Raw genomic sequence first — 20,007 nt, forward strand, 5'->3', positions numbered from 1 at the left:
GTTATTTTGATGATTCACACCGCAAACAGTGTAACAATAGGGCCCTTTTCAATTTCCCTCTTTAATCGGTTAATGTGACTTGATTGACAAATAACTGAGCACTTTCAAACTGTTTCTTACTTCCTAACAGGAAGACCCTCTCTTTGAAGCTAACTGTTCTCCTTGGTGGTAGCTTCTAGTAAAATATTCTGCAGCTTTATTTAGAATTATTTTCCTTGCGTGATCACCTTGAACTTGCCACATTAATTTTCTTCTGCCATTTAGATGTCCAATCCCCTAGTTTCACAATGTTGTGGTAGAACTCCTCATAATCTGTATGTGATTTGACAAATTTGAATACTTTTATGTAAGCTGCCTAATGGTTCGAGCATTTGGGTGCTCATTTTCAAAGAACATAGACTTACAAAATTTAATAGCAACGTATGTAACTTTCAGCGCAGCTGTGTTCGCTGCCTGCCCCCTGCTCTTCTTTCTTGTGCAGGGGGCAGGCAATGAACATGGCTGTGCCAGAGACCGCGCTGAAGAAGGCTTCAGCTGGTGGAGGTTAGGGACCCCCCCCCCCCCCCCAGCAAAGGTATTTGTTTGTGAGGGGGCAGAGGCGAGGCAGTGGAGGGCGAGGCAAGGCAACGAGGGGGGGGGGTGAGGAGGCAAGGCGTGGCGGTGGGGCGGCACTCAAAATGTGACCCCAACCTCGGGCTCTGGCCCCCTCCCACCGTGAGGACTGGCTACGCCCCTGTTTTAACCACGGGAGTTAGTCCGGCTAACTCCTGCAGTGATGCCAGATATTCAGTGCCGGGCCATTTCTGTGACCTGGCATTGAATATCCAGTTTATTTTTGGCTAGTTTGAACTTAACCGGTCAAGCCAATATGTGGAACAGCATAGATTGTGAGGCAGGGAAATAACTTGTGTACCTCAATATGTAACTTACCTTGAGCTCAGACTTGGAAAAAGGCAAATAATAAATCTAAAATCCAAATCCAAAACCAGGTTAGGTGAGCATGCCCTGGGATGTTAACCAGTATAGTGTAGCAGGAAACAATTTTTTTTTTTCCTGCTTGGGCTTTAGCAGGTCACTTCTAGGTCTGTTGGGCAGGTGGTTGAATATGAAACCCTGTACAACAGCACACAGTGCGATGATAAATCCACGGAACTGGCCCTTGCCATTTCATTTAAGCAGTGCGTGTTTTCTAGCAAAAAAGGTGCTGGTACTCAAATGCCAGACCACCCTTCAGGGGTGGGGGTGATCACTGAGGGACCCACCCCACAACCAGGCCCCCTGCAACCAGTCACAGAATCTATGAAAAGGCAGAATTGGTGCGCAGAGCCTGAGCTCTTTTACTATAACATGGGGACCATGAGTCAATTTTAGTAGACAATGAAAAAGGTGCCAGTACTCAGTACCCCCAAGTACCCCCTCAAAAAAGCCCTGCATTTAAGAGTCTTATTTGTTTCATCTGTAGTGTTGTTCCTATCAGCATAGCCTTTACAATATAGACTTTTATTAGTAGAAACTATAAAAAGGACAATGCCTTAAACTCTCTTTATGCTATAAAATGTTGTGCTGTATCTATTTGTTCTACAGTATAGTAAATATGTAGATATTGCATCAATCCCTTTTTTTAAAAATAGCATTGGTAATTTATGTTTGTAGAACCTGCTCTTCTAGAATTCTGAGCAGCAGTTAGCATTTCTCATCTGCTCTGCTGGTGTTTTCCTAAAAGTACACATACAATAATGTGGACAGAATGCAAACACCATTCAAATGTGAAGACCTATTTCAGCATTGAAATGGGTTTCTAATACATTTATCATTCATCTTTTCAGTGTGTGATTTCAATCAGAAAAAGAGTGATGGATGGTTTGACAGTTCCACCCATATACACTAAACTTAATATGCGTATACTAGATTTCAGCTATTACAGACCTTAACATGCAATGTGACCTTGATCTGCAAAGCATGTTTGGTTAGCACAAAAACTTAATCATAGGAAGTCATAAGTAGAATCCTTCTTCTTTACTGCCCTCTTTCTGGGACTGGGAAATTTATTGCTTGTGGGACAGGTAGGATATGAACAATGGGCCAAATAGAGTCCAGGGTTATCTCATCTGTGGGAAAACTGCTGCTGAAAATCGATGTGACCTCTGCTACACTGTCATCCCAATCCCCACCCTCTGTGTCCTATTTGTCTTTTTGCAGAAGCTTAGATCTGTATGCTGTCTCGGTGTGTCTCTCTTGGGCCAGATTATCAAAATGAATCATTGCCTGCATGCCTCTTATATTTCTATTTATTTTCCCGGTGTTGACTAGGTTTGATGAAATATGAGTCTTTTGCATTTGATCTTCACTGCAGCAAGCAGCAACTAATTTAGCTGTGTCTATCTCTTTAAAGAAGAGTAATACTATTTTGTAACTTCAATTTACTGTATGGCAACATTGCCGACCATAGACCATGCTGCCTGTCTTTATAGTCAATAGTAATTTCTTTCAGCCAATTGAGTAAGATTACTTTCTTCTCCAAATTGTGTAGAATTTTAGACATTATAATATGGTTGTAGAGTTTGTTATACGTGTGGAAAAAATACTTTCTTCTTCTAAGGTTAGTAGTAACTCAGAATTATCTCTCGATTCCTTAACCTGAGAACTTTAGATATGGGTAGGAACTATTAGAAAACACGTATATCTTTAAAAATAGAACAAGATACATTACATTCATTAGAAGGGCAGGTACATTTTAGAATCTGGCAGAAAAAAACACAGAAAATCTGTATATAGGTTGATTCAGTGCTGAAGTCTCATCTTTACTATTCTGGGATGTGCATTCATCAGTACACCTTAGGAATGTGCATTCATATGCATGTATTTGGTTCATTAGCACACCCAAAAAATTTTGGTGAACACAAAATTGATTTAACATGCAAAAACCTATGGATTCATGCACTGGTTCTCAAACCTGGTCCTGGAGGCATCCCAGCCGGTCAGGTTTTCAGGATACCCACAATGAATATTCATGAGAGAGATGTGCATGCACTGCCTCCACTGCATGCAAATCTATCTCATGACTATTCATTGTGGATATACTAAAAACCTGACTGGCTAGGGTGCCTCCAGGATCAGGTGTTGGGAACCACTGGATTAATGCATATAGAATTGATTTATCCACATTAAAAAGTTATGTGTTAATTTTTTTTTATTAAAGCAAATGTGTGGAATGAGCTAAGAAAAGCACCTAAAAATCAAGAACATTTCTGAAAGTGCTGAACCCCCCCCCCCACCCCCACCCCACACACACCTTGATTTACCAAGGGAGTCACCAACCTGTGATGTGAGCCACCTCACAAGCAATGTTAGTCCATTGATCTGGGATCATTGAGCTACCAAGCTGTGGACTAATGCCTGTCTAATAAAGAAGCAAGCAACATATAAAATTGTAGGCACCCACGTGCCCCACAATCAGGCATCCCAACCCAAAGCCCCCCCCCCAAGCTACCCTTCCCCCACCTGTACTTTAAAACTTCCCTGGGGTTTATTGGGCAGGCGGAAGCAATCCCCAGTTGCTCCCGCCCTTGCTAGTGCTAGGATTCAAAATGGCATAGGTGACCCCTAGTGGAAATCTCATGGTACCCCATTAAGGGTCATCTTTCCATATAAGGGCTTCTTTGCATCTATTAACATTGTTTATCCAAAATATAAATCTATATGACTGCAGTGTGTGATGAATGAAACTTCTGGGATTGGTTGTGCAATTGTCTGTAGAAATATTGCATTAGTTTCAAGCATTATTGAAAGGTACGCCTTATAGCTTTGCCTTTGACAGATAATTTTAACAGAAGATTAAATATTGGTTTATTTTCTAGTATATTGTTCAGGTGTACTTTCAGGCCTTTTGTAAGACAAAGAAACTTTGGAAGGTTTTTTTTACTAAAGCGTGTTAAGCTGTTAACGTGTGTTTTAGAGCAGAAGCACGCTAGCAACTACCCATAGTGGCATGAGAGTTTGAATGTAGTAATTCATGCGTTAACAGCATATTGTGTTGGGGAGCAGGAACTAGACAGGGCCTGGATTACATATTACGGTGAGTGTATGGTAACACACACACACACACACACACACACACACACACACACACACAATGCGGAATACAAAGTTAATAGAATTTTAATAAAACAATGTAAAGTTGGGCTTAGTAGTGTATGATAAGTTGAGCTAGATAATATATGACTAGGATAAAAGAGGGTGGATAGGATAGTGTAATTTGGGAGAAAGGGTAAGGAGGGATAAAATTAAGGAGAGAAGGATGGGAGGTTGGTATTTAAGTCAGAACAGAATTGGGGGTGGAAGTTGGCGAGATTAGGTTGGGGCATTTGGGTAGGCTTGCTTAAAGAGATGAGCTTTCAGCATTTTTCTAAAGGGCAACAAGTCGTTTATTGATCGGATTGGTCTGGGTATAGCGTTCCAAAGCTGGCTGCCCAAAAAGGAGAAACTGGATGCATAGTAGGTCTTGTATTTAATTCCTCTACAATTGGGAAGGTGTGCTTATTTCTGCTGTTAGGGCATGCTAAGTTTAAAAACATAACAAATTTTAGTAAAAGATCCCCCCCTTTATGTGTTAAAGAGAGAGTTATTTTTGTTTTAAAACTATGGTAGCTGTAGTAAAAAGCAAGATACAAGTAGGTAGCAAAAGTGCTTGCTGAAGATGTCAGGTGGATGATTTCAAATGAGCGGTTGATAAAGTAGGGCCAAAAAATGAACATTCATACAACTATTTTCAGAAGTGGCTCCAGGAAACTGTAACTCATTACTAATTGAAAGGCCTTTTTACTAAAACTTTATTGCCTGCTAATATCCATTAACACATGCTAAGTGCCACATGGCCCATAGGTATACAATGGGATGCGCAGCATTTATGGCCCGTTTTACCAAGCTGCGGCAAAAGGGGGACTGCACTGGTGTTGGCGTGTGTTTTACATGCTCACAGAGGCCCCCTTTTACTGCAGCGGGTACAAGATAAGTCTCTCTTTCCTGCAGGAAACAGCCATGCTGCAAGTAAAGCACTTGCGTGGCCATTTTGTGGGGGGGATCCCTTACCGCCACCCATTGAGGTGGCGGTAAGGGCTCCCATGCTAACCTGGTGGTAAAGAGCCATATCTTCAATGCTTTTCTAAACCTCAGATAATCATTTTCAAACATAATTCAGGGACCCTTTTACTAAAGCTTAGTGTACGCTAATGCATATTAGTGCACTAAGAGTCCCTTTTACTAAGCGGCGGTAAGCCCAACGCGGGCTTACTGCTCGCTAAACAGGAAGTACCATCGGGCTACCGCAGCAGCCTGGTGGTACTTCCCACCCCTAGCACTACAAAAAAATTCATTTTTGCAGCGCTGGAGTGTACCTGGTAGTGCTGTGTGGGAACCACTAGCACAGCTTGATAAGAGGCCCATAGTGTTATTTGGGGTGGTATATCAAGACTTAATAAAACTTGAAACTACATGTAAGAGGTTTTGAAATTCCTCTTAGAGTCTTTACCACCTATAGTATGAGCACAATATTTGTCATTGACAGCTTGTGTGGATTCTACGGGTGTACGGAAAAGGGATGAGACCAGTGGCGTAGCCAGACTGCCAATTTTGGGTGGGCCTGAACCCAAAGTGGGTGGGCACAAAATTTTCTCTCTACCCCCCCCCCCCAGCAAAATTTAGTCACACTCAGATGCATTTGTCACACAGGGTAAAGTGCTGCTTTTCAGTGCATCAGATTTCAGACAATTTATTTAATAGCCTAATCCTTTTCAGCGAGCTTTCAGAGGCCAAAACCTCCTGCCTCAGGTCAGTATAATGCTGTTACGGTATCCTCTCCTGACCTAAGGAAGGAAGTATTGGTCTCTGAAACTTTATTAACACCATATTACTTTATCCTAAATTAAAAATAAAATTATTTTCTTTACCTTTCTTGTATGGCCATTTACTTTTTCTCATTGTGTCGCTCCCAGTCTCTAGATTCTGCTTTCCTTCATTTTCGCTTAACTCTTCTGCCAGGGTTTCCTGGCCATTTGTCATTTTTCTCTCCTTTTTCTTTGCTTTCTTCAATATTTTTCTGCCTCTCTCTGTGTCCAGATTTAATTCATTCTTACTATCCGTTCTTTAATTTCCTTATTCTACTTATGGCTTTTCATCTTTTTCTCACCCTTGTTCTCCCCATGCCCCTTCCTCTTATTCTCCAATCTTTCACTACTCCCCCTTTCCATGCAGCAGCTCTCCTCTTTCTCTCCCCATCCTTCCAGTGTCTCCCCTCTCTCTCCCATCCTTCCAATAGTTTCCCCTCTTTCTTTCTGCATCCTTCCATCCAGTGTCACCTCTTTCTCCCTACCCTTCCATCCAGCGTCTTCCCTCTTTCTCTCCCCATCCTTCCACCCATCTACCCTCTCTCCTGATCCTTCCATCTAATGTCTCTCTCCCTCCTTCTAACCAGTGTCTATCTCTCTACCCTTTTCTGTTTAGTGTCCCTTCTCTCTCCACATCCTTCCAGTCTCTCCCCTTTTTCTCTGCATCCTTTCATCCATCTCCCCTCTTTCTCTGCCATCCTCCCATCTGTTTTCCCTCTTTCTCTCTCCATCCTCCGTTTTCCCTCTTTCTCTGCCATCCTCCCATCTGTTTTCCCTCTTTCTCTCCCCATCCTCCATTTTCCCTCTTTCTCTGCCATCCTCCCATCTGTTTTCCCTCTTTCTCTCCCCATCCTCCGTTTTCCCTCTTTCTCTGCCATCCTCCCATCTGTTTTCCCTCTTTCTCTCCCCATCCTTCCATTTTCCCTCTTTCTCCCCATCCTGCCATCTGTTTTCCCTCTTTCTCTCCCCATCCTTCCGTTTTCCCTCTTTCTCTGCCATCCTCCCATCTGTTTTCCCTCTTTCTCTCCCCATCCTTCCATTTTCCCTCTTTCTCCCCATCCTGCCATCTGTTTTCCCTCTTTCTCTCCCCCATCCTTCCATTTTCCCTCTTTCTCTGCCATCCTCCCATCTGTATTCCCTCTTTCTCTCCCCATCCTTCTGTTTTCCCTCTTTCTCTGCCATCCTCCCATCTGTTTTCGCTCTCTCTCCCCATCCTTCTGTTTTCCCTCTTTCTCTGCCATCCTCCTATCTGTTTTCCCTCTTTCTCTCCCCATCCTTCCATTTTCCCTCTTTCTCCCCATCCTGCCATCTGTTTTCCCTCTTTCTCTCCCCATCCTTCTGTTTTCCCTCTCTCTTTCTCTGCCATCCTTCCATCTGTTTTCCCTCTTTCTCTCCCCATCCTTCCGTTTTCCCTCTTTCTCTGCCATCCTCCCATCTGTTTTCCCTCTTTCTCTCCCCATCCTTCCATTTTCCCTCTTTCTCCCCATCCTGCCATCCATTTTCCCTCTCCCATTCAGGCCCGCCCAGCGCCAGCTCCCATTGCCGGCCACTGCTGCTTTTCCTGATGAGCAGCAGGGCCGGCGCTACAAAAAGAAGAAGCGCTCAGCTGACTGAGCTGAGCGCCAACGCTAACCCGACGAGAAAAAATGTTTTTAAAAAAACGCGGCACTGCACGCAGCCTCGAAGCATTGGCTGCTGGCTCTGCAGGCTCCTTCCGTCTCTTACGTCACTGCCCCTGCTTTGCTACAGGGGCAGTGATGTAAGAGATGGGAGGAGCCTGCAGAGCCAGCAGCCAATGCTTCGAGGCTGCCTGCGGTGCCGCATTTTTAAAAAAACATTTTTTCTCATCCTTAGCGACGCGTTGGCGCTCAGCTCAGTCAGCTGAGCGCTTCTTCTTTTTGTAGCGCTGGCCCTGCTGCTCATCAGGAAAAGCAGCAGTGGCCGGCAATGGGAGCTGGCGCTGGGCGGGCCTGGGCCCACCCAGGCCCACCCGTAGCTACGCCCCTGGATGAGACTAGTTTAAATCTGATTGAATTCCTAGAATATTCCTTGAAAGCCATCACACAGAGGATAACTCTGATTGTAATGTTTGCCTTTGAAATTGACTGGAATATGGTTCTGTAAACTTATTTTTGAGTAATGGATGAGCTGTTCTGAGGAGTAAAAATTAAATATTTATTGATATTTCTAGAGAAACTTGGAAGCGATGCCAAGAGTTCTTAGCATTGTGACTTATGGGGGTTTCTGCAAAATTGTTTCTATTTTCTTGTATCACATACTAAAATTTGTGATTTAATTTTGTAAAGCTTGTAAAAATAAAGTTAAAAAATTTATAATAATTATTATTAGTAGTAGTAGTATAATTATTACAAGGAATCTACATGGAAGATTAGTGGTTAACATAGGTAGCTGAGCACTAGAAAAGTCAGGGTACAAATCCAACTGACTCCTTGTGACCTTGGACCAGGGGCGTAGTCACGGGTGGGCCTGGGTGGGCCCAGGCCCACCCACTTTTGCCCAAGGCCCACCCAGGAATAGCGCTGTCCTCAAGTTGCATCCCTAGCTGGCTCGCTCCCTTCCCTCTGCTCAGACTCGGCGAGTCCTTCAATTGTTTTGTTCTTAATTCTGTAGCGGTGCTTCCAACTTAAGAGCCCCCTCCGCCCGGAAGGTCATCGCTGTGTTTTTCCTCCCTTCTATTGCTCCTTTCCCTGTGCTCCCACCTCGTTCCGCGAGTCCGGCACTTCAGTTTTTTTTTCTCCCTGCTTTTGCTGTGGTGCTTCTAACTGGCGTGCGTGTGCAGCGATTCACACACACTGGCCGGCTTCAGGGTTCGCTCTTCCGCATCCCGCCCTCTCCGATGCAACTTCCTGTTAGGGCACGACGCACGCGGCAGAGGGAACCTCGGAGCCGGCCCGTGTCTGTGAATTGCTGCACACGCACGCCAGTTAGAAGCACCACGGCAAAAGCAGGGAGAAAAAAAAACTGAAGTGCTGGACTCGCGGAACGAGGTGGGGCACAGGGAAAGGAGCAATAGAAGGGAGGAAAAAGACAGAGATGACCTTCCGGGGGGGGGGGGGGGGCGGAGGGAAGGGAGACAAGTGCTGCCCTGTGGGAGTGGCTGTAGGGAGAGTGAGTGGCTGCATGGGTGCTGGACATATGGGGGGGGGCTTTAGGGAGAGAGGGGTTGGAGCTGTTGGGGGAGGGGGCTGGAGGGAAGGGAGAGATGTGCTGCCCTGTGGGAATGGCTGGCTGGGTCCTGGACATATGCGGGGGCTGTAAGGAGAGAGGAGCTGGAGCTGTGGGGGGAGCGGCTGGAAGGAAAGAGATGCTGGAGCTGTTGGGGGAGGGGCTGGAGGGAAGGGAGAGAAGTGCTGGACCCATGGGGGTAGGCTGAAGAGAAGGGAGAGGGGTACTGGACTTGTGGGGGGGGGGGTCTGGAGGGAAGGGAGAAAGGTGTTGGACCCTTTGGGGGGAGGGGGGAAGGGAGAGAAGTGTTGTACTCATGGGAGGCGGCAGCGGTTGACTGGCTGGAAGAAAGAGAGGTGCTGAACCTGGGAGAAGGGAAGAGAAAAGAAAGAGGTACTGAAGCCAAGGGATGAAAGAACAGGGAGTCAAATACTAAACACACAGAACAAGTGAGAAAAGGAGGGAGGGCAGGCAAGCCAAATGCGGGCGGGTGGGGGGAAAGAGGGAGGAGAGAGAAGCTGGATGGGGAAAGATAGTGGCACAAAGATGGATGGTGAGCATGAAGAGAGAAGAAATGTCAAATGAACAGAAGACCCTAGTGAGAGAGTTAAGAGAAGGCAGTGGTTAGCAGAAATCAGAGCCTGGGATGAACATTATTTGGAGAAAAAAAAATGACGAAACAACAAAAGGTAGAAAAAATATTTTTATTTTCTATTTTGTGATTAGAATACATCAGACTTGAAATGTACATCCTGCCAGATGTGGTGTTAGATATGGCTGGGGCGCAGGGCAGAAATCTAGGAGGGACCCCAAAGCACGTTATCAGGCTGCACCTTCTTCAAGTTCTGGCAGGCTTGGGGCTCTCTCTGGCCAGGAGGCCAAGGGCAGTTGCCCTAGCAGCACTCCTCTAACACCATCCCTGGCATGTGTCATCTTTCTTTTTTGCACAGTATAGGAGGAAATGCATCTCTTTCTATTTCTCTGGTATTGTACTACATGAAAAGGCTGGCTTCTTGGGATTTCGGTTTAATTGATGTTTATATTTGTGGTCACCTATTCTGTATTTGGCATTTGTGTTCTGTGTGTGTGACCAAGGTATTCTTTTAGTATGAATTTTCTATGTAGCATTCTGTAGTAATTTGGCTTGTTCAGTTTTCCTAATAGATGTAATATTTAGGGCCCTAAAATATTGTAGGTAGAATCCTTGTTTTGGGAGCTAGTGCTGAAATGATTGATTTGATCTAGGTTCTGAGTAGCTTCAATTACTTTACACATCTGTTATTGAGATTACACAAGAGACAAATATGTATTTGGTGAGTTTTATGGGGAAGTGTCCTAGCCCTGCTCTGCATCCACTGTTGGGGAAGGGCCAGGGGGTTCTGTAGATGCAGAATGTATTTGGCTTCAATACCATATAAGACAGAGCTTCCAAAACTGTGGGGTCACAACTTGAGTGGGCTCTCTATGGTACATTGTTCTGCACCTTCAAGGGGGGGGGGGGGGTCACATAATTTTATTTGGCCACTATTATGGGGTTGTGACCACAAAAGAATTGACAAACCCTGATACAGGAGAAGCATAAATGTGTTGAGGGACCATGGCTCAATGGGAACTGAAGTGTGCAGTCTTTTGGACTTTCCTCTAGCTTCAGTGTGGCCTGCACTGCTACCCTCATTGAAGTTATTGGGAGCAAAGTAGGGGTGGAGCATGGGGTGAGGCAGAGCACGGGTGCATCAGGTGGTGGGTTTTTCTCTTTCAGAAAGTTGGCAACCCTAGTGCCCACCCATCCAACCTGTTGGCCCACCCAAAAATTGCCTTCTGGCTATGCCACTGCCTTGGACAGGTCACTTCACCCTCCATTACCTCAGATACAAATGGAAGGTAGATATGCTAACCTGTGTTAATGCAATAATATATTTGCTTTTAAGATTCATTAATGCAATTAGCATAAGTTATTAGTAGATAGGCCCAGGACCAGAGCAAGGGTATAAGAGACCCAAATTGAACCTTTGACCTTACACTCCATCAATTGACTTTCATGACCCTAGGCTCCCGTGTTAAGATTTTGATAATTGAACCCAACATTGATGATAACCTGAGCACCACCCCTCCCACAAGAAACAAACCCTATAAAATGTATAATTGGATATCACGCTTTAAAATTATTCAACTTTGCTTTAAATATACAATCATAGAGCAATTTCCAAAATTGCTGGTCCTTCCAGAGGGTAAAAATATACTCTGATGGTTCTTTTAGTTTGTGTGGATTGTAGAACCTATTGCTTTATTTACTTTTCACCTCCAAGAAGCTGCCACCATAGGGACCGCGTAGTTTGCCTATTGGCAAAGCCAGCCCTAGATAGGCTCCTTTAATAATGAGGCTTGTATTAAATAAAGTGAATTAAATCTAAACCTTAGATTTTAAGCCCTCTGGGGATAAAGAAAAATGTCCACTGTACTAGAATGTTAACTCATCTTGAGCTACTGATGAAAGGGCAAGAGCTATAAACAGAAAAATAAGAAAGAGGGCACTGAAAAAAAAGATTGGTAAAACTGAAAAAGGCGGGCAAATAGTCAGGGTAACAATAAGCATGGCTGGAAAAAAGATAGCTAAAAAGACTGGAAGGAGAGGAGATGGGATTGTAAGAATGAGAAGCAGAAAGGTGAAGTGTGTGGATTGGAACAAGTTAAAAGCAGAAATACTAAACAGATAATTTGTTTTAATAGTTACTGAAGGGAATACAAGGGGGGGGGGGGGAATGTATTTCAGGGTTGGTATGTTATTATTTTATTTATATATGTGACATGAGGTGACATATAAGCTAGATTTACTAGCGTTTCCTACCATGATTCCACTTTTTTACAGGAAAAATGTTATCTCAGATTATATTCGTGTATTTACGGTAAGTAATGTGAACAGATTCATTGAAATTTAGGACTTTGGAATGTATTAGTGGAAGCAACTAATTGCTCCTCAGTGTTCATTTTATTATCTAACTTTAAACAGCAGAATTGCAGTGCTTCAGAAGCATCTAGCTACAAATATAACAAGCCATAACAACAGAAGATCATTAAATTAATCCATGACTGAGAACACTAGATGAGTGATCTAAAGGAGACAATTGGACTTTACTAATAAAATAATTATACCCTCTTTTTTCCCCTTGTCTTTATAAAAGAGATCCAAATTGCCATTCCAGTAATGAAACCGACCTTAGATAAAGTCCAACTGGCCGGACAGTCGTTGCCACCTGGATTCCCGGCGCCCTTTTTATTTGCTGATGGACTTTCATCAGTAGAAACACTTCTAACCAACATTCAGGTAATTGTTCCTTTTGCACTTCAACATTATGGAGGTCATTCTGGAACGAGGGTGCATGAATTATTAGAATAGTGGCATATACACGAATAAGTGTGCACATATGTATGTAAATGCTGAAAATCTATCTAGGTGCTATTCTATATGTGTGTATTTCTTAAGTAGTGTGTAGAATAGTGTAATTTATGCACATGTTTCAGAGTTGAGGCATGAGCACCAGAAGCATAGCCAGGTTATGATGACAGGGGGAGCGGAGAGTGGACTATCTAGGCGCACACTCATGAGCACACTGCGTATGCATGACGGGCTGCCTGAAAAATAGGCGCCATCAGAAGTCCATTTGGGGGAATGGTTGCTTCCCTGGTGCCATAGGAGCCAACTTTCCAAAATTATTGGTGGTGCTAAGCCTAATGGAAACAACCCCTCCCTGGATACATACAAGGAATTTTCTCAATATTGGGGGTGCTTAAGCACCCACAGCTCCCACAGAGTTGGCTCCTATGCCTGGCGCATACCTAGCTACGCCTCTGACGAGCACTTAGAGCAGCTCTGTAGCTGACGTAAAGTGCTTGCACCTAAATTATAGTTGTATATTTTACCTGTTACACAAGTATTCTATAAAGAAAAGGATGCACATCGGCACACTCTAGGCCAGTGCTGCTTAAACTTTTCCAGCCATTTGCAACAGCATTCAGTAAAGAAAAGTAGGTGTCTGGGCTTCAAACGGATGCAATAACCGGTGCCTGTGATGGATACTCTGGCGCTTGGATAGTATTGGGCCAAAATGCATCTTAATGTCAGTTTAGTATCTGCATAATTAAGGAATGGAGGGAGAGCAGAGAGAGGACAGAACAAAAAAATTATCTGCAAAGCTGCGATTTTCAACCACTATCTGGACATAATGGCAGTGCAGTAATCTTATTATCTATATAAATAAAATCCCCCCTCAAACGTTCTGAAGCTCAAATCCCCCCTCAAACGTTCTGAACCTCACTCCCTGACAGTGAAGCACTGAACTCCTGTACTGTTTGTAGGCTAGGCTATCACCCTCACTCATAGACCCGCCCTCAGCCACGCCCCATCTGAACATAAAAAGCAACCTCAACGTTCTAAGGCTCACTTTGTGGCTTCAGGGTTCGTAAGTTCGAAGCTCTGTAACCACTTTTAGTAACCATCTATCTGTGCCCCGCCCTCACGTCACAACGTTATGATGTCGAGGGCGGGTCATAATGAACACAAGCTCTTTCCACTCCCCAATGCAGCCGTCATTCCCATACAGTACCTACGCGTCGCCCCCCCTCCAAAATCCAACCCCCCCCCTGTCTTACTCTCACACATGCCCCTGCATGTCACCCCCCCTCCAAAAACGACAAACCACTCCCATCGGTCTCTCAGCCATCCCTCCACCCGCGCAACGGCACTCCCCTCCCCGACATAGGCCCCGCCCATCCCCTACGTGCACGGTGGCCCCCCCTCCAAAATCACTAGCCCCCATCTGCTACCCTCCCTTCCTCTTACCGGGGTCCCGGCGCAAGAACTGAGGGGCAAGGTAGCTCGCAAATTCTGCCGCCTTCCGTTGTCTTCGCTATGAGCTCTGTGCCCTGACTCTCTGGTCCCGCCCAACAGGAAATGAGGGCGGGACCAGACAGTCAGGGCACAGAGCTCATAGAGAACACAACGGAAGGCAGCAGAATCTCCGAACTACCTTGCCCTTCAGTTCTGCCGCTGCGGCTGGGACCCCGGTAAGAGGAGGGGAGGGTAGTAGAGGGGGGGTTGCCGATTTTGGAGGGGGGGCCTCCGTGCACGTCCGCGGGATGAGCGGGGCCTATGCCGGCCATCGGAGGACCTTGCTAGCGCCCGTTTCATTCCTGCCAGAAACGGGCCTTTATTACTAGTGTAATATATTCAATGCTATTGACTTATACGTATAGTGACACTAGCATTTAAATTGATACAATCATAGCTGTCACTGAAAAGTGACTCCAATGATTGCACCACTTTTCTGGTAAATTCAGTATGCACACAGTCCGTTATAGCCATTAAGCACAGCTTATGGTTGCTCTACCCATAGGTGGTGGAAATTGAGTGGGCCACTGGGGCTATGGCTAGGACAATATTTTATCCAAAATTAGCATCAGCAGCTAAAGAACTTGGGGTGGGGTCAGAAATCGGTTTATTTGAATCCTTCAACCAGAAAGGTTTTCTGCTGCCCCTGACTCTACCCCCCCTCTCTCTCTCTCTTTCTCTCAATCTCTCTCTCTCTCTGTCTCTCAATCTCTCTCTCTCTCTTATCCCTAAGGGCGGATTTTCTTTAGAGCATAAATATCATGTCAAAGTAACCTCTTTGTGTAGCAACAACAGATTTGTTTTTTGCTACAACCTTTCACATTGAATTCAGGTTTTACTCAGCCCATTTGAATTAAGCAGAATCTGCTAGATTCCTTATTCAAAAGTCAGCCAAGAAGATAATTACTGCATGAAAACTGCACAACAGTCTCTGTTGAACAAACTACACAAGATGTTTCTTTAACCTCCATAAGTACTTCCTTTGTTCACTGGCAGCTGGGTCTCAGTATGTCTTCTGCCTCTAGCTCCATTGACTCCATGCTGTGTGCCTTTTCCATGAGTGATGATTCTACCTCTAGTGGTTTTTCTTCTGATTCCTGAATCTGTATAACATGGAGGGCCATAACTGAACGGGGCACACAAGTTTTCCTGAGGACGTCCTCGCAGGACATCCCGGTGAAGGGGTGGGAAACCTGTATTATCGAAACAAGAAGGGCGTCCATCTTTCATTTTGATAATATGGTCGGGGATGCCCAAATCTCAACATTTAGGCCGACCTTAGAGATGGTCATAAGAACATAAGCATAAGAACATAAGCACTGCCATACTGGGAAAAGACCAATGGTCCATCAAGCCCAGCATCCTGTCTCCGACAGCGGCCAATCCAGGCTTCAAGAACCCGGCAACCCCCCCCCCCCCCCCCCCACCACCAAAAAAATTAATAATGTTCAATGGACTTTTCCCTCAGGAATCTGTCCAAACCCCCTTTAAACTCCTTAAGGCCAGCCGCTGTCACTACATTCTCCGGCAACGAGTTCCAGAGTCCAACTACACGCTGAGTAAAGAAAAACTTTCTCGTGTTTGTTTTAAATCTACCATATTGTAGCTTCATCTTGTGTCCCCTGGTTGTATTGTTGTTTGAAAGTGTAAACAAACACTTGACATCTGTCCGCTCTACTCCACTCATTATCTTGTAGACTTCTATCATATCACCCCTCAGCCACCTTTTCTCCAAGCTGAAGAGCCCTAATCTTCTCAGCCTTTCCTCATAGGGAAGTCATTCCATCCCTTTTATCATTTTCGTCGCCCTTCTCTGCACCTTTTCCAATTCCTTTATATCTTTTTTTAGATGTGGCGAACAGAATTGGACACAATATTCGAGGTGCGGTCGCACCATGGAGCGATACAACAGCATTATAATATCCTTGTGTTTGTTTTCCATCCCTTTCCTAATAATACCTAACATTCTGTGCGCTTTCTTAGCCGCCGCAGCACACTGAGCAGAAGTTTTTAATGTCTTATCCACGATGACTCCCAGATCCCTTTCTAGGTCCGTGACTCCTAACGCAGAACCTTGCATGACATAGCTGTAATTCGGGTTCTTCTTACCCACATCACTTTGCACTTGTCAACATTGAACTTCATCTGCCACTTGGACTACCAATCCCCCAGTCTTGCAAGGTCCTCCTGTAATGCTATCCTACAATTCCGTGGAAATTTTTTGTCTGCATCTAGAGAAGACGGAAAATGTAGTTTCCTCTAATGTTCTCTTTGAAACTGTTGATCTGCAGTTATATCCTTGTACATCTCTTAATACAGCGGTTTTCTCGTTACCTATATATAACACATATGATAACATGGTAGCATGGATTACTGCATTCTAATGAACCAGTCTCTTGTTTAAGTGGTACCTAGAAGGCAGTTTCAGTATCAAAATCAGGTCATAAAATCCCAAAAAAGGGAGGTGTTTAAAAAGCAGAGCTAGATAAATATACCTTTCTGTTCATGGAGACATCTAAGATATGGAAAAATAGCATGTGTGCGGATGGTATATCTGGCACTATTTCACTGTCCTTGTTTCCTTTAACTCATACCTCATCTTGCCTACTCTTGCTCTTGAAATTCAGTACTGGAGACAGAAGCATCACAACACCGCATTGTTACTTAAATGTTAATGTTTGAAATGAATAATATAGAAAATTTATCTTTACATTAAATAATTACACCCCTATTTACTAAGCTGCGCTAGTGGCTGCCATGCACTAATGCCGACACAGCCCGCACAGCTTAGTAAACAGGGGGATTTTTAAAAATGGGGTTGGTATTCAAAGTGATTTAACTGGACAGGAAAGCCTTCTGCTCAGTTAAATCCTTTGTACCTGCCTATCCACTGATATTCAGTGGCACTTAACCAGATAGTGCCACTGAATATCAGCACTAATTGCCCTGTATGCCAGTTAGTACATAGACAGGCTGTGGGCAGAGCTTAAACGGAGCCTGTATTTAGCCAGTTAGCAGTGATGTTCAGTCTGCTAGCTGGTTAAATAATATCAGGAGACTTCACATACCTGAATATTCAATGCTGGAGCCTCAGGTTGGCCCAGCATTGAATATATGGGCTTAGTTCTGCCCACAGTTGAATATTGTCCCCCACATGAGGCTATATTTTAGAATATATATGAATGAAAAAGCAGGAGAGGAAAACCAAAGTACACTTGCAAAGAAGCTGAGAACAAAAGCACAAGGAGCCTTCAGGAATGGGGGGTGTGAACTCAAATTTATTGAACCGACTCGACACAGTCTATATTTTGGCAAAGATGCCTGCATTAGGGGTCTTTCAGTGGTTCACAATGTCCCAAAAAATGCAAAGAGACAATGCAGAATCTGAGTTTCATCAAAAGAGTCTTTAGATGAAACTCTGGGGTTTACGTGGTTTTGTTAAATATTTGGATCAAGTTGCACTTATGGCATTCCCCAGTGTCTTTCAGTGTCGTTAGATTGAGCGTTGTCTCTTTGCATTTCATGGGACATTATGAACTACTGAAAGACCCCTGACGCAGGCATTTTTGCCAAAAAACAGACCGCGTCGGGTCTGTACAATAAATTTGAGTTGACGCCCCCCCAATCCTGAAGGCTCCTTGTGCAGAATATATATGACTGGCATATGTGTTGTTAAACTCAAATTTTTGCAAGGATCTATACTATGGATTTTTAAGTTTATTTTCACAAAACAGTGAAACAAGGTTCTGCTTATCTAAGAAGAATGATCTTTTACTATTATTGGTGAAATAATATAGAAATTATAGAATTGGAATGGACCATTGTTAATCATTGATATTCATCAAGAGCAGTATCTATGGAGTCAGCATGGTCAGTACAGTATCATACAGGTACATTTTAATCTTTTAAAGAAACCTAACCTTGAGATATATTTAGGGTAATTATTGTATATTAGAATGGCATAATGGATATCAATGTTCATAATTTAAATAACGGTAGGTTATACAGTAATTTTAGAAAGTACTATTTGTTATTGTGCAGGGTCTACTAAAGGTGGCAGTGGATAATGCCAGAGTCCAAGAAAAACAGATACAACAGGAAAAGAAAGAGTTAAAGATGGAGCTATGTAGAGAGAGAGAACTGAGAGAAAATTTGGAAAGACAACTCACAGCTGAGTTACAAAGCAGAGGTAAGTCTGAGCAGAAAATGTTCAGGACACTATTGAACCCAAATTCACTACATGTTATGGTGTTCACTGGTAATCAAGCATAGAGAGGTTTTTATGGTCACTTTAAATTATGTTGTTTTTTTTTTGTTTTCTGTGTATTAATTTTCAATTTTGGTTTTCTATAATGCATTTTGGTTGTTTCTTGATCAGGTCATCTGTAGTTACAGTACTGGCATAATTCTCAGGTGACCAAATGTCTACATATACCAAGATATATTTATCTCATCTGGTTTATGAACTCCCATCATAAAACATTTTCACAATCTTCAATACCATGTTTAAGAATAGACTTCTTATAAACTTAAAAATGTATCCCGGGGATCGGCATTTAAGTGGAGGACTGGAAAACAGTGGCCCCATAATTCTTGGATCCCTAAGGGTACCTTTCCATTGTAACTGAGAGTTTGACCATTACCACAAAATAGGGAATCTTTTTAATTGACTTATTTATTAATTTGTGAACTGCCTATGCCAGGAGCTCAGGCCTCGAGTGCTACAAACAGGTCAGGTTTTCAGGATATCCAAAATGACTATGCATGAGATAGATTTGCGTACAATGGAGGTTAAAGCACTGTAACATTTAGTAAATGATCTCCTTTTTTCCTGCAGAATTTATTTCTTACTTAACTCTAAGGAATTCTTAACAAATAGGGGGAAAATCTATAATTTAGGCAGCTGCACTAACACAGCCATATGTGAATGTGTAAAATACTAGCACCAGTGCATGTAAGTGTACACTTGCCTGTGAAAGTGGCAGCAGGTAGCCTAGGTGCCGTTCTGTAACGACCTGCATAACGTAAATGCAAGGGGCACGCACATGGGTGGAGCATGACAGGGCATGGGTGGGCTCCCACTTATACACTTAGCTTACTAAGGGGTCCTTTTACAAAGCTGCCATAGAAAGTGGTCTTATCACGCCTTTACACGAGTTTTTGCTATAAGCTAAGGCCATTTTTACCGCAGCCAGAAAATGGCCGATTTTCCATTTTCCAAATTAATAGCCATGCATTAATGTTGACATTAGCATGTGGCCACTTCCTAAAAATTAACACATGAACCCTTACTGCCACCTATTATAGGCAGTACGGGCTCACATACTAATCACTTGCTAATTAGTATGGGGTCTTTTTTACTAAGCTGTAATTGCCTATTGCTTATGTTTGATCTATTCTTACTGTACACCGCCTTGAGTGAATTCCTTCAAAAAGGTGGTCAATAAATCCTAATAATAAATAAATAATAAAAATAAGCTGGGCCATTTTTTACCATGGTGGGGGAAAAGCCCTTTTTTAAATGGAACAGTAAATAGCCATGTGCTAATATTAAAAGTAGCGTGCGGCTATTTACTGCCTGAGCCCTTACTGCTACCTGCTTACTTGGCAGTGAGGGCTCACGCACTACTAGTGCGGTAATCAGGCAGTGCACAGCAATGTGGTTGCGCTACTGATTACTGCTACAAACACCCCAGTGATAGAAAATTATTTTCTACCACAGGAAACATCGCGCGCCAACTTTGAAATTACCGTTGGGCGCCCGCACTACCCCAGCGGTAGTGTCAATTTGGCATGAGCTACCTGTACACTAGATCTAACTACAAGTGCATAAATGTTAGACATGCCAGTACCATGTTAATGGCCACAAGTTGCAGTAAAAATGGCCTTAGTGCATGGGGAAAACCCACGTAAAGGTGCGCCAGGGCCAGTTTTTACTGCAGCTTAGCAAAAGGACCCCTTATTTAACTTAGCACAGGACTGCACTGTTAGTGTGTAGGAATTCCCACATTAAACAGCTAACGCAGCTTGGTAAATAGGCCCCTTAGTACCATA

At 43.7% G+C, this 20,007-nt stretch overlaps 1 protein-coding gene across 2 annotated transcripts in view; it reads left to right on the forward strand.

The window, feature by feature from the left end:
• Positions 1–20,007, forward strand: part of DACH2 (dachshund family transcription factor 2) — an 847,419-nt gene that overhangs the window by 758,905 nt on the left and 68,507 nt on the right. For both annotated transcript variants that reach the window (XM_030209554.1, XM_030209555.1), the window contains 2 exons: positions 12,248–12,390; positions 17,995–18,142. In XM_030209554.1, the coding sequence (XP_030065414.1) occupies positions 12,248–12,390; positions 17,995–18,142 (291 nt within the window). The remainder of the gene's footprint in view (positions 1–12,247; positions 12,391–17,994; positions 18,143–20,007) is intronic.

Source organism: Microcaecilia unicolor, chromosome 7, assembly GCF_901765095.1.
Source record: "Microcaecilia unicolor chromosome 7, aMicUni1.1, whole genome shotgun sequence".
Taxonomy (NCBI): Eukaryota; Metazoa; Chordata; class Amphibia; order Gymnophiona; family Siphonopidae; genus Microcaecilia; species Microcaecilia unicolor.